At 40.7% G+C, this 13,444-nt stretch overlaps 1 protein-coding gene across 2 annotated transcripts in view; it reads left to right on the top strand.

Annotated features, from left to right (window-relative positions):
* Positions 1 to 13,444, top strand: part of DST (dystonin) — a 441,573-nt gene that overhangs the window by 81,917 nt on the left and 346,212 nt on the right. For both annotated transcript variants that reach the window (XM_045543787.1, XM_045543786.1), the window contains exon 4: positions 10,429 to 10,636. In XM_045543787.1, the coding sequence (XP_045399743.1) occupies positions 10,429 to 10,636 (208 nt within the window). The remainder of the gene's footprint in view (positions 1 to 10,428; positions 10,637 to 13,444) is intronic.

Below are 13,444 nucleotides of genomic sequence, written 5' to 3'. Positions count from 1 at the left end.
AAGATATAACCTTGCTTACGTGTTAATAGGGAAAAATTGAATATCTATAATTGCTTTTTTTATACTGTGTTTGTCTCAGTGTTTGTCTCAGTTTTTGTTGTCTTTAGCAATAGAGACAATGAATTTAAAAGAAAAAACCCACTGAATTTAAAATTTAAAAAAAGAATAACATATTGGAAAGATACGGGGGCATCTGAAAGAACTGAAGGTTTAACAACCAAACTTGGGAAGGATAAATATGGGAAATTATGGGAACTTCATAGACTTTGTCTCCTGAGAACTGTTATTGAGGTCATCCAGTTCCAGTAACTTCTAGTCTCTGTATCTTTGTTGTTTCAAGTTTCAACAGTGACTGGAGTGACAGTCATGGCTCAACTGTAGTTATTTATCAACCCCTGATCAAACAAGTGTGAATAGGTAACATCGCCTAATAGCTAAAATTTACTAATGCTTCCTGTGTGTTGGGCATTGCTCTACTCTAAGCATTTTTCATGTATTATTTATTCTGTCACTGTAACTCTATGTATTAGGTACTATTACGTTTCTTGTTTCTTAGACCAGAAAACCAAAGCCCAGAGAAGCTAAACAATTTTCCCAAGGTCATATAGCTTTTACCTGACATTCAGTCTTTGGTATAACATGCACATATCTTTAACTTTCTGACTAGACAGCATAGATGGCAGTTGGGGTTTGGTCTCTGCAAAGGTCCTGTGTTTTATACCTTAGAGCTGTGGTGCCCAATCCCTGGGCCACAGACCATTACTGGTCCATGGCCTGTTAGGAACTGGGCCACACAGCAGGAGGCAGGGAAGCTTCGTCTGTGTTTACAGCCCTCCCCATTGCTCCCATCACCACCTGAGCTCTGCCTCCTGTCAGATCAGTGGCGGCATTAGATTCTGCATTATGGTGAGTTGTATAATTATTTCAATATATATTACAATGTAATAATAATAGAAATAAAGTGCACAATAAATGTAATGCGCTTGAATCATCCCCAAACCATCCCCCCCCACCCCCAGAGTCTATGGAAAAATTGTCTTCCATGAGACCGGTCCCTGGTGCCAAAAAGTTTGGGGACCGCTGCCTTAGGGCCCACATCTTCCTTTCAAAAGAAGTCATAATGATATCCTGGCTATGAAGTACTTGGAATCATGATACAGGAAGAGGTAGAGAGATGTGTGGAGCAGGTTGACCATAGGTAGGGTAGGAGCAAAGCCCAGCAGGGGGTCAGCAGCAGTTGTGATGGGTGTGTGGGTCCAGCTAGGTGCGTGGGCATCATGAGGCAGCATTTATATGAGTCATACGGTTCTCTTCCATTTCCTGGCCATTTGAAATATAAATCAGTGTTCTTGGGGCAGAGCAGAATGAGATCAGCACTTGGACATGGGTAGAAGCGTGGCGTTACCTATTTTTGTTTCGCATCCATTTAACTGAAATATTTTGATAGCCTTCTTTTTGTTTCATTCTGTCCCCTCTTCTCCAGTTTTCTTCTTATTTTTAAAAATTTCTTCCCCTTTCTATTGATAACCATGATCCCTATCTCCCCCACCTCTGTCTTTCCTTTACTCTGTGAATGCAACAATGTCACACTCATCCCCTAATTTATGCCCGGGCCCCCAACCTCCTACGCCTGCAGGGGCCAAGTATCATCAGTGAATAAAGTGGGCCAGGTAAGGACTATGTTAGACTGGAGAGTACAAGTCCTTTATATGGGGAAACCACTAGTAGGCCCAATGTTCCCCGTTTGAATTTTCATGTGAAATTTCCCAATTTGTAAATGTTTGCCATTAATTTATTTTTAAAATGGGTAGGCCAAGCACAATGGATCTATATGATGGCTGTATCAGTAGTCGACAGTTTTAGGTAGGATACTCTCGAAAGAGTGAGGTGGGAAGGGGCCTGCACCTCCATCCTGGCTTCTGAAGGGACTGTGGACGCTTTAGTCTGTTTGACTCAGCCTCTCTCTCCTAACTGACTTTATACTTTGAATCATATTTTTATGTGTATTTTTGTATTATTCCTTATTATTAAGCCTAATACATGAAGATAAGGTGATGGTATTTAATGACAAGTTGGCTATTTTGTCCCCTCTGCTTTCCCAGTTACATTTCAGGCTCCTCCAAAGAAGCAGCCTGTGGGTGCTTAAGATATTCTTCCATTGACTAACATACATAAATATCCATTTAAATTATAAGATTAAGTGTTTTCTAGTTAAAGGTATGCTTTCATTATTTGAGTTTGTCTTCCTAATGTATTTCTGTTTTGTGAGGCTATTTCCAGAGATACGTTTGCTTCTCTTTTAGGCAAATTGTTTAAAATGTCTTCCCTCTGTTTGGAAGGACTATTTGTGTATACTCAAATGCAAAGTAGTTCTTGTTGTCTCTATTTCTACAATTTTAATATGACTGGATTGAGGTGGACTTGCACAAAAATATATCTGTGAAATTTTTGAAACATTTTTATGTTTTTAGAAAAATTTGGCATTCCTATACTTTCCATGGTTTTTCTTTTATTTGTAACCTATTTGGGGAGATTTGTGGAGGTGTCAGAGTCCATAGGACCAAATCTTAGAGTTGGAAGAGACTATAGAGTAAGTGAAGGCTTGGTCCCTTGGAACAGGAGGGTGCTCACTGCACACAAGGCAGTCCTTGTGAGTATTGTAGGTGTATATTTTTGGATGGTTTTTCTTTATTTTGAACTGATACCTGTGTCCTGGTCATTTCCATGCTTTGGGCCTAGTACTGAACTCAGATCAAGTCTAAACCTTTTGGTTTCCCCAAATAAATGATAAGATCTTCAGGGGCTGTGAGCATGTTACATGTTCTTCTAGTGCCTGGTACTGCATTTTCAGGGTACTTAGTATTTTGTGGTCAAGAGCACAGGCTTCATAGTCCAAAGGACCTGGATGGAAATATTGGCTCCACCTGCACTGACAGAATGACTGTGGATAAGTTACATAACCTCCCCAAATACTTATTTCCTTTTTGGAGTACAGTGAGTATTAAATGAGATAGTGAATGAAAATGCTTAGTATAGTCCCGGATTACAGTCAGTCAATAAAAGATATGTCCGGTTAGAATACACTTGTTAAACTGAAAGGAAGTCTTGCAGAATGTTTTAGTGCTAAGCCATGATTGCTTAGAATTTGAAGCCCTGCTGCTACTGGGAACTGATATTAATATGTTGAAGAGATATCTGCACTGCCCTGGTCATTGCAGCATTATTCATGATAGCCAAGATGAAAGGAATCAACCTAAGTGTCCATCAGCGATTGAATGGATACAGAAAATGTGGTATATATACACAATGGAATGCTACTGAGCCTTAAAAAAAGGAAACGAATCTTTGATACTTACCTTGTATGGCTGTGGGAGAGGCCACACAGCTAGGGGAAAATGATGATGGAAATTTTCTCCCTCCTGTGTCCCCTCAGCAAGCCCAGTTTCCCTAGAAATACAGTATTAAGGACACTCTAACCAATGCATAATCATTATATTCTAGAAAGAGTTTATGTCCTAAATTCCACTGTTCTTTAATAGTCTGACGAACTGGGCCTCTCCACCTAGAAACCTTTGACTTTCTTAACTCTTTGCCTGAAGGCTCCTCCCTTCCTGTTTCCTCTCCCTCTGGTCTCCCCTGCCTCTGGTCTCCCCTGCCTCTCCAACTGCATCCAGGCTCCTCTGCCTCTCAGAGTTAAGGGGTCCTGCAAATCTCCTCTCAAAGGAGGGACAGCCAGCTGAGGCCTCACAAAATCAGATACCCGCCACCCCCATTTACTAATTAAAGGGGGTTTCCAGGTGACAGACTACTTAAGAGCTATTTATTTGATAAAAGAGTACTTACTTGAATTGTTCAACTGGTTTTGAATTTTTTCTTTTTTCTTTTTTTTGAGACAGGGTCTCATACTTTTTCCCAGGGTGGAGTGCAGTGGCCGGGTCATAGCTCACTATAGCCTTGAACTCCCAGGTTCAAGCGATCCTCCTGTCTCAGCCTCCTGAGTAGCTGGGACTATAGGCCCATACTATCACGCCCAGCTAACTTTTATATTTTTTGTAGAGATGAGGTTGCTATGTTGCTCAGGCTGGTCTTGAACTTCTGGCCTCCAGTGATCCTCCTGTCTTGGCCTTCCAAAGTGCTAGGATGACAGGTGTGAGCCACCATGCCCTGCCTGAAAAGTTTTTTTTTAACTAAAGCAAGTGTGAGATCCCCAAAGCTTATCATATCTCATTTTGTCTTCGAGAGCTGAAGCATGCTTCCCCTTATTTTCCTTTACTGTTTCTCCTGTATCCATGTATTTGTGGTAGAGATTGTTTTCCCTGGGACCTCTAAAATCAGGTATTGTGTCCTTGCTTTTTGACTTATTTCTATATAAAAACTCATTATATAAGGATAGTCTTGGGCCATACCCTGTATTTTTATTTTATTTTTATTTCAGGATATTATGAGGGCACAAGCATTTTGGTTACATTTTATGTCTTTGCCTCACCCAAGCGAGGATTAGAGGCATGCCCTTCCCCTCTACAATGCTCACCGCATCCAGTAGTTGTGAGTTTACACCCCCCAACCCCTAATCCCTGGAGAATATTACTACTGTGTGAGCACCATAGTGTCGATCAGTCAGTGCCAATTTGATGGCGAGTACATGTGGAGCCTATATTTTTATATAACATGTAAGAAGTTAGTATTTGTACCTACCTAATTAAGGGGATTTTAAAGAAAATCCGATCTTTGATTTTTCTAAATCTTGAAGAGAAAAAAGTTCTTTTTTGTTTATATAAAATATCAAACATTATGTGATATTGAACCTACTTTGTGTTCACTGGACCATGTATTAAATAAGTGGCAGAGGTTTCTTTTATATCTTCCAGTCTAAAATTATGCTTAGGACTGAGGTAAGCAGATCATGTTTCTATGGTGACTTGTTAACATAGGCCACTGCTTCTGGTGCTTCTCTAAGTGTTATGAGAAAATGTTATGAGAAATTTCTTAGATCAAAGCTATCACTGTGTCCTTGTCACCTGCAAATCTTGATCTCCTGAGACCAGGCCTAGACCAAGCCACACTTTAAAAAACTGGAAAACACCTTGTTATGTATTTCCCATCAATTCTTCATTTTGAAAATATTCAGATTTACAGAACAGTTGAAAGAGTAGACCAATGCATACATATTGTTAGCCTATTGTTACATTTAATGGTTCTTTCTGTTATTATTGAAACAATTGAAAATAAGTGCAGATATCTGGACTTCCCTCAGTCTGCATCTCCCATGGATAAGGACACTTTCCTGCATAACCATAATACCATTATCATACTTTAGAAAATTAACAATAATGTCCTAATATTATCTAATAAACGATACATGTTTCATGTTCCCAATTGTCCCCCAAAATGTCTTTTTAGCTTAAAAAAAATACAGAATCCAACCCAGGTTCATGCTTTTGTTGTTGTGCCTCTTTTGTCTTTTTAAATCTAGAATAGTCCTTCCTTTTTGGGTGTGTATGTTTTATGTCATTGACCTTTTGGAAGAATCCGTCTAATTATTGCCTCATGTGCTTTTTAATTTTGTTTGTAAATATTTTGAAATACACGTACAGAAATGTGCATAAATCATAAGTCTGTGGGTTTGTGAAAGTTTACTTTTCAGCCTCTGGGATTCTAAAAGTCTAGCTATTTTACAAACCCTTATCTCTGTACTTGTTTCTCCATTGCCTGGAGAGAATGCCTAGTGCCCAGACAATTTCCTGGCACTTTCCTGCAGATCAGGGTGCTAGGGCTTGGGCGGCATCCAATTTAGGCAGCACCATTGTACTTATCTCGGATCCCTCACCGGGGTTTCAATTAAAGAAGTTATTGTTCAGTTCCCCTTCTAAAAATGTTGTATTATGTAATTATCCTGGCTTTAGGAGATTTGTGTTGTTTTTCTACCATGTGAATGAACTGGCTATTAGGAAAGTCAGTTTAAAGCTTTTGGTGATATAATTCAATTGTTAAAACTGCCTTAATAACGTAGAAGACACAATATAGCAGGTCCTTGAATAACTTTGTTTCATTATAACGTTGATGAGAAAAAAAATTTATTCCTGGCGGGGGCTACTCTCTGTATAGAGTTTGCACATTCTCCCCATTCCTGGGAGGGTTTTCTCTGGGTACTCCAGTTCCCTTCCACATCCAAAGATGTACACGGGTTAGGTGACTTGGAGTGTCTACACTGCCCCAGGATGGGTGCGTGTGGGTGTGTGTGAATGTGCCCTGCTATGGAATGGCCTCCTGTCTAGGGTGGGATCCTGAGCTGCTGGGACAGGCTCCAGCCACCCTCCACACTGACCTGGAATAAGCAGGTTAGAAAAGGAATGAACGAATAAATATAAATTATTATAAAATGAAAATTTGTAAAGTCTACAGTATCAAAGAAATTCATGGCAATAAATGATGCATTGCGAAGACACTCAGTGAGCCCACCTTATTTGTTACCATTTTTGAACTGCTTGGTGGGACGAGGTGCTCCTTACAGTTTTCACTTTGCCCAACATTTGTTCCTTGATTTAATCCTCCACCGTTACAACCACAGTCACTCACTAATTCATCAAAAATTGAGTAAATAACTATCGTATTTGCTTTTATTAATTTTCCTTAAGTGTACGTATAGCTCACATTTATTTCAATGTTTAATATTAAAAGTGTTTTGGTTGTTTAGAAGTTTGGTGATGTTTTTGTGACTAGAAATATGCCATAGTTAAGTCTTGTTTATATCAATTAGCCTATGGTAAAATTGGTTTCCTTATTCATGGTTTTGCTTAACGTGGCAGTTTCCAAGAACCTATGGATGATGTTAAGTGAGGACTTATTGGACAAGGTTTTTGGTTTGTTACAACCTAGTGCTTTTTGGTTGTAGAGGTTCAACATCAGTCCAGAGGTGACTCATAGACATTTATAAAAAAGAGTCCAACTGTTAAAAATATTATGACCTAGGCCAACTTTTTCTTCACTTCCATAATTACCCTGTTTCCTTTTTGGTGTGCTTACTCCACAGCTCTTTCTTGTATCTCTTGTTCTCAACATATATGCCAAATGGCAATGACAAATGATGGTGTGAATTGGGGTCTTAACCTGGGGTCAGTGTGTCAGTGAATCTCATAAATGATTTGCAGAGTTTGTGGGTATTTGCTTATGTGCTTTGTGATGGAGAGAGGTTTCCATAGATTTCATTGACTTTTCAGGGGTGTCCATGAGCCCCAAACACTTAAAAGTACTGGCTTACTTCTTCATAGAGTCTTTGATATTTTCTCTGACCCTTGACATAGTATTGTTTTCTTTTTCATAATCTTTTTATGTATTTGTATTGGATTAAAAAATTATAAGGAATAAAATTAAATCTATTCATAGACTTAGTTATCACCCAAAGATAACTACTATTTACATACTGTTAACTAGCTGTCTGCCTATCTGTCTGTCTAACTATCCATCCATCCATTCACACACACACACACACACACACACACACACACACACACACACACACACGCGCGCGCACACACACACACATACAGATTTTAAGGAATCATTCTATATAAATTCTTTCTTCTTTGCTCAACGTAGATCAACATTTTTGTTTAATTGCTGCTGAGTAGCCCATAGTATCGATATACTATAATTTATTTAACCAATCTTCTATTGATGGACATAGATACTGTATTTGTATTTTAACAAGAATCAAACGTTAGGCTACACAAGAGTAGAATAATAGAACCTGGGGCTTTTGTTGGTCACAGGAGCCATCTTCCTTTGTCCTACTTTTCCAAACCCCACATCAAAGGTTAGGCTCTGGACTTTGGGTCAGAGAATATGTTTGCTTTCCCCAAAACAAACAAAAGAAAACTGTACTCTTACCCTCTCCGTTAAGCCCCAAGATCACGACATGACTTGGCAAATCATTTCAAATCTGTAAAGAATATAATAGGTTTTTTTAAAAAATAGGATTGATCCATTTCAAAGCAGCTTCATTTAAATCCATTCTCAATTTTCTGGGTTCAGTTGGGCCCAATTTTGTATGGTTTACCTTATATTTTTAAAAGGAATTTATGGAACTGTTTGTGGAAACAATTTAATAATTTAATTGTTAAAATGCTTCAATCATGTAGCCTGGGAGAGACTTTACCATATCTAAACATGTATAATTTCCCTCATTGTGTGTGTTTGTGTGTGTGTGTGTGGTCTATATTTTTCTCTGGTTTATTGCTGAAAAGAAGTGTTGCTGATTGCCTTTTCTTCCTTTTATCTCTTATCTATTTACCAATGACACTACCAGATTAGAGGCTACACCAGTCAACACCCTTGGGTCCCAGGATGGTAACTGTTCCCATCTGGCTGCTTGTGATTAATGGTGTTTATGTCATGGCATAAATCACATTTTGTTGTTCAATCAGCTGAGACTCTGGCCATTGAAAAAATTTACTCTGCAAGAATCAATAACCAGTGATTTTTGGAAAAGAGCAGTTAACAGTTATTCCCCAAGTCTATCTGTAAAGATAAATAATCAAATTACTATACTCACAAAAATAGTGCAGGTGACAAGAAATATAATCTCACAGATAAAGAATGACCTTATGTAAGGACAGGTAGGAAGCCATTTTAAGGAAGACAGAAAGCAACCAAAGAAACCCAATACCCTTTTAAAAGTCCTTACGAATGTCACCCTTTTTCACTGAGCCAGCCAACAACAAAACCTCACAGAGCTCAAGATGAATTTTCAGAAAAGCATGGAAAATAAATTGGGTTGATAATAGCATACTGTGACTGACTTAATCCCACTCACAACTCTCTATGGACTTTAGCTACAATACAGAAAATCAATTTTATGTACTTATTTGCCTCAAGTTTGCCCGATACCTTATTGTCACTAGGAAAATGTACAAAATTAGCCAAGATGATGAAATTTTATGTCAAATGAAAGACTCCTCTTTTGGGGAGGAATAGAGCTAAGATAAGTCTTACATGCCTCATTTGTGGAAAATATTATGTGAACCTTTAAAATGATGGTGTTGACCATGTATAGCCACATTCCTAAATAGACTGAGGTAAAGTCAGTAGTCCTGGTTCAATTACAGTTTATTTCACGTGCCTTGGGTGAGTGCTTTGGGATGGGGCTCACACAGCCTGTTTGTGCTGCAGTTGCCACCGCTTTTGTGAACAGCCCAGTGTTTTTGCTCAAATTGGAGCACGCCTCACTGATTCCTGCCTGCAACTTGCTTCTTAGGAATCCGTGGCTGCAACTTACATTTCAGGAATTCAAGTTATACCCGTTTTGCATCTTTACCAAGAGCCTCAGTAAATTGGAATTCTCAGTGAGAAAGTGAAGACTTCCCTTTGATACTTTATTTATAACCCTGTTTGTAGCACAGATAGTTAGCATCCTTGTTTCATTAGTAAGCCAGCGACTCTCTCAATATTCACAAGCAATACCCAAAAAAGAAGGAAGGAATAACATCTTATGCCTTTTCCTTCTCCTTTTCTGCAAGACGTGACCCTGCAGATTTGCTCCTGCTGGATGAAGTGAGGACTAACCTTCAGGCAAAGTGCTTTGGTAAAAGCATCGTGTTTCTCATTTCACTGTGTAATGACCAGGAGCCGAGAAGAGAGAGCTCTGTTTCCTGTCACTGCACTGCATCATTCTCATTTACATTATTGGCAGCTGTTACTTTGCTAGAAGTTTAAATTATTTCGCGAACTCTAAACTGAGTTCAGATGTTGTTTATTGGCGCTGCCTTAGGCTTCTGAAAACAGTCTTTTGTGTTCTCCCGGTCTTAAGAAAAGGCTCTTCTCAGAATCAGCCCTTCCTCCCTCCTTGCTCTTTTCTGAGAACCCGCTTCAGTCTTAACTAAGAAAATTAAATAAAAAGGACAAGGGGCTCAAAATTGTTCAGAAAGGAGTCTCCAGCGGTGAGACGACTTGAAACGGAAAGGAGCTGGGACCCAACATCCTGCGTTTGTGCTTTGTTTTTGAAACTTCGAGTTAGTTGCATTAATGAATTAACCAGCAGTCTAGCAATGGAAAATGTTTCTCCTGTCCTGGAGGGGGAGCCAGATACTATAGATTTGTAACAGGAAGGCTGTTGATTCTGGCTTCATTGTTGGGCCAGTCATTTGTGAGCTGGTGGCCGGACCTCAGGCCACACACTTCTTCCGTGCAAATCTTCATGTATTGGGACTGCCTGGGTATTGTTTCTATTATCAGAGACTTGGCCAAGAAAAGATGGTGAGCCCTGCGTTTCGTTATTTCTGTTTCCGTGTCTCCCCTCCGCTCTGAGGATGGTGCAGGATGCCAGACCCGGTTTGGGGGCGGGGGTGGGGGTTGTAGGGGGAGGTGTTCAAATCGAAGAGCATATGTGAATATTTTGCTGTTAATGCTTTTTTTCTGTGTCATCCTCTGTAGAGTTCCGGGAACGCGTCCTACCGCTGCTCTATGTCTTCCTCTGCGGATTTTTCCGACGAAGATGATTTCAGCCAGAAATCCGGCTCGGCATCCCCAGCTCCGGGAGACACCTTACCCTGGAATCTGCCTAAACACGAGAGATCGAAAAGAAAGATTCAAGGGGGCTCGGTGCTGGACCCTGCCGAGAGGGCAGTGCTTAGGATAGCGGGTAAGAGCATCCGGGGAAGAGGATGGAGCTGGGGACGGGAGGCACGGAAATTCACCCATCTGCTCCCTGGGAGCCACAGCGGGAGCTGATGCTCGGTGCTCAAGGTGGGGGAGGAGGATGACCGTGTTTACTTTATGCCTCGTTTTACCGATAGAGCGACTTGCCCTGCCTGCTGGTGACTAAGCTGTTTGGCCCTGCCTTGTGGTTGGATTAATCGATTCCTTTGAAATACAAGGAAATGTTTAGACATCTGCATTAAACTTTCCTGTTTACGTGCAGTAGCTACCACAAAAAACCTGAAAGTATTAAGTCCAGTGATTTCTAGTGTGTTTGCTGGAAGGGGCAAGAGAGCAGTCTTCATTTTCATTTTTGCCCAGGGGCACTGAGCTACGCAGATTGAACTCCAGTAGATTCACAGTTTTTGGTACCCAGGATTGCAGAGCGTGTTCCAGTTAACTTGCTGTCATTATTTTTTTTAATGTAGCATCTTTGTCAGCGTTGTGTCCATAGCAGTTTTCTGTCCCTCGTTTAGCCATCATGCATTCCTGATTAATTAATGTATGGGAGGTGCCAGTGTTTCTGTTCTGTGTTACCGGGTGTTCCCTTGCATTGGCTGTAAAAGCTGAACCAGAAGTGATGGCTTGTTTTACCCAGCTGAAAGCTGAGAACACGGTGGAAATCAGCCCTCCAACCCTGTAGTGCCTGTGTGGTTTGTGTGTGTATGTTCTGTGCATGAGAGTTCCTCCCAGGGGTGGTGTTTCTTCCATTCTCTCAATAATTATATTTTCCTTTTGGAAGTGGTAATAGGGCAGGACAGAGATGTCCTTGAGGACTCTCTTGCAAAGGCCAAAGGCCAGGTGTTTTTTGAGTTGGTTTCTGCAACCAGCAGTTCAGACCTCCTTTTCTCCCCACTCCCCCACTCTTAACTCTGGGGGCCCTCCTTCCACAGTTTCTTTTGCTTCCCACTATAACGCAAAGTTGGTATGTTTTCTTCCTTCTGGGGGGCTAGAGGGGATCAGCCCAGATTCCAGCCATCAAGGCAGCTGAGATCCCCCCTTGTGTCCCCCTAGTGGGATTTTCTGATTAGGGGAAAAACAAACAGGGCCTAGCCAGCTATTCTCCAGTCAGGGTTTCTGGGGCAACAGCCTTGAACTTCTTCTGGCTTCTGTTGTGAGATGCTGGCTGGTCTCACCCAGGCCTTTGAAGAAGGCGGGGTGGAGTGAGAAAGGGGAGGAGGAGGGAGGATGGAGGATGGAGACTGTTTGGGAGCCAAGTGAGAGTGAGCAGGGTTGGCCTTGGACAGCCAGGGCAGACTTGGCTCTCACCACCCTCCTTGCCCTCCTGAGTACCAGAAAGTGTTTAGTCACTAAGGCCTGCCTCTTGGCTCTGTTGAGAACCCTCCCTCAGGCCTGAGGCTCAAGGGAGAGGAGGTGACATTGCCCATACCAGATGTTTGACTCAACAGAAAGGGAAGATAGGTGAAAGGAGGGTATATGTGAGAAGTTTTTGGGGCCTGGGGCATCAAGACAGGATGCCTGTGCTGTGCATTTTTATGAAAGATAGAAGGTGCTTCTGGCCTGAGAGTTTTGATAGTGGTCACAGAGATGGATATTTTGCTTTTGGTAGTGAAGGTCATGAGAGGACAGGGTAGGTGTTTGTCAGGGGGAATGAGATTATATAAATTGGGAAAGACTCTACGAGGCAGGAAGTCATGAGAAGCTGGTGGTACTGACCATCAGTGTACACTATAGGTGGGGAAGAAATGGAAGAAATGGGGGGTTCTTATGGGATGCTGTGCACACACAGGTGCTGATGACATTAGTAGACTGCAGGCTCCTTGAGAGCAGGGGCCATGTCTTGTTTATTGTAAAGTGTTCATGAGTTTGTGGGGATAGCTATAAAGTTGGTGGCAGTTGATGCACTTGAGACCCTGAGACCCTAAAGCTACATACTTTTATAATTATACTAATTCTTCAAAACCAAAGCAAAATAAAATGAACCAACAAACAGTATGGAAGTATACTATTGTGTTTTAAATAAATATTGGTCAGTTGGTTGTTTGCTACACAAATCGTAAATAATAATCATACATGGAGGATGGACTTGGGGGCCAGTCCACAAATATCTATTTAATTCATAATGTGGCTAAATTATGAGATTCAGATATATTATGTATTAAATTGACTGGTGATCACACAGTGTGATGATAAGGGTTATCTAAGAGAATTTGGTGCCATGGATAGTTTGACAATATACTATTAAAATTTTGACTTCTAATTTTATCACACATTTTCATACTCTCCCTGAAACTCACCCCCTCTCTGAAATTCATCCCTTTTAAGAGATGGGGTGAGGGTCAGAAATGGTGTGGAGGATGTCTGTGGTGTTCATTACTTAGTAATAAGAGAGCTAAAAGGTTACTATTTTTATTTGTTTTTGGGGTCATAAAAATAGACTTGATTGTGTGAAAATGTCTGTCGAGTCAAAAAAACTATATGGTCTGTGGGATACCTTAATTTATCCACATTTAACAAATACTTATTGAGCCCCTGCGATAAAATAAAGAATAGCACGAAGTTCTGCCTTTGAAAAGTGGTAATCTAATATGATAAATGGATGTGTTGTTAGACAATTATAACATGGTGTGAGAGATTAATTGTAATGTCAGTAAGCACCTAATATTAAAAGAACCCAGAGGAGAGTCTAATTAACTTGGAGGTAAAAGGGAGGCATGGGAGGTTCCTGAAAGGTTTCTGAGAGGAAGTGCCACTTGAGCTCAGATTTAAAGAGCTTGATGGAATTAGGGTG

This window comes from Lemur catta, chromosome 2, assembly GCF_020740605.2.
Source record: "Lemur catta isolate mLemCat1 chromosome 2, mLemCat1.pri, whole genome shotgun sequence".
Classification (NCBI taxonomy): Eukaryota; Metazoa; Chordata; class Mammalia; order Primates; family Lemuridae; genus Lemur; species Lemur catta.
This window is presented reverse-complemented; position numbering and strand designations above follow the sequence as displayed.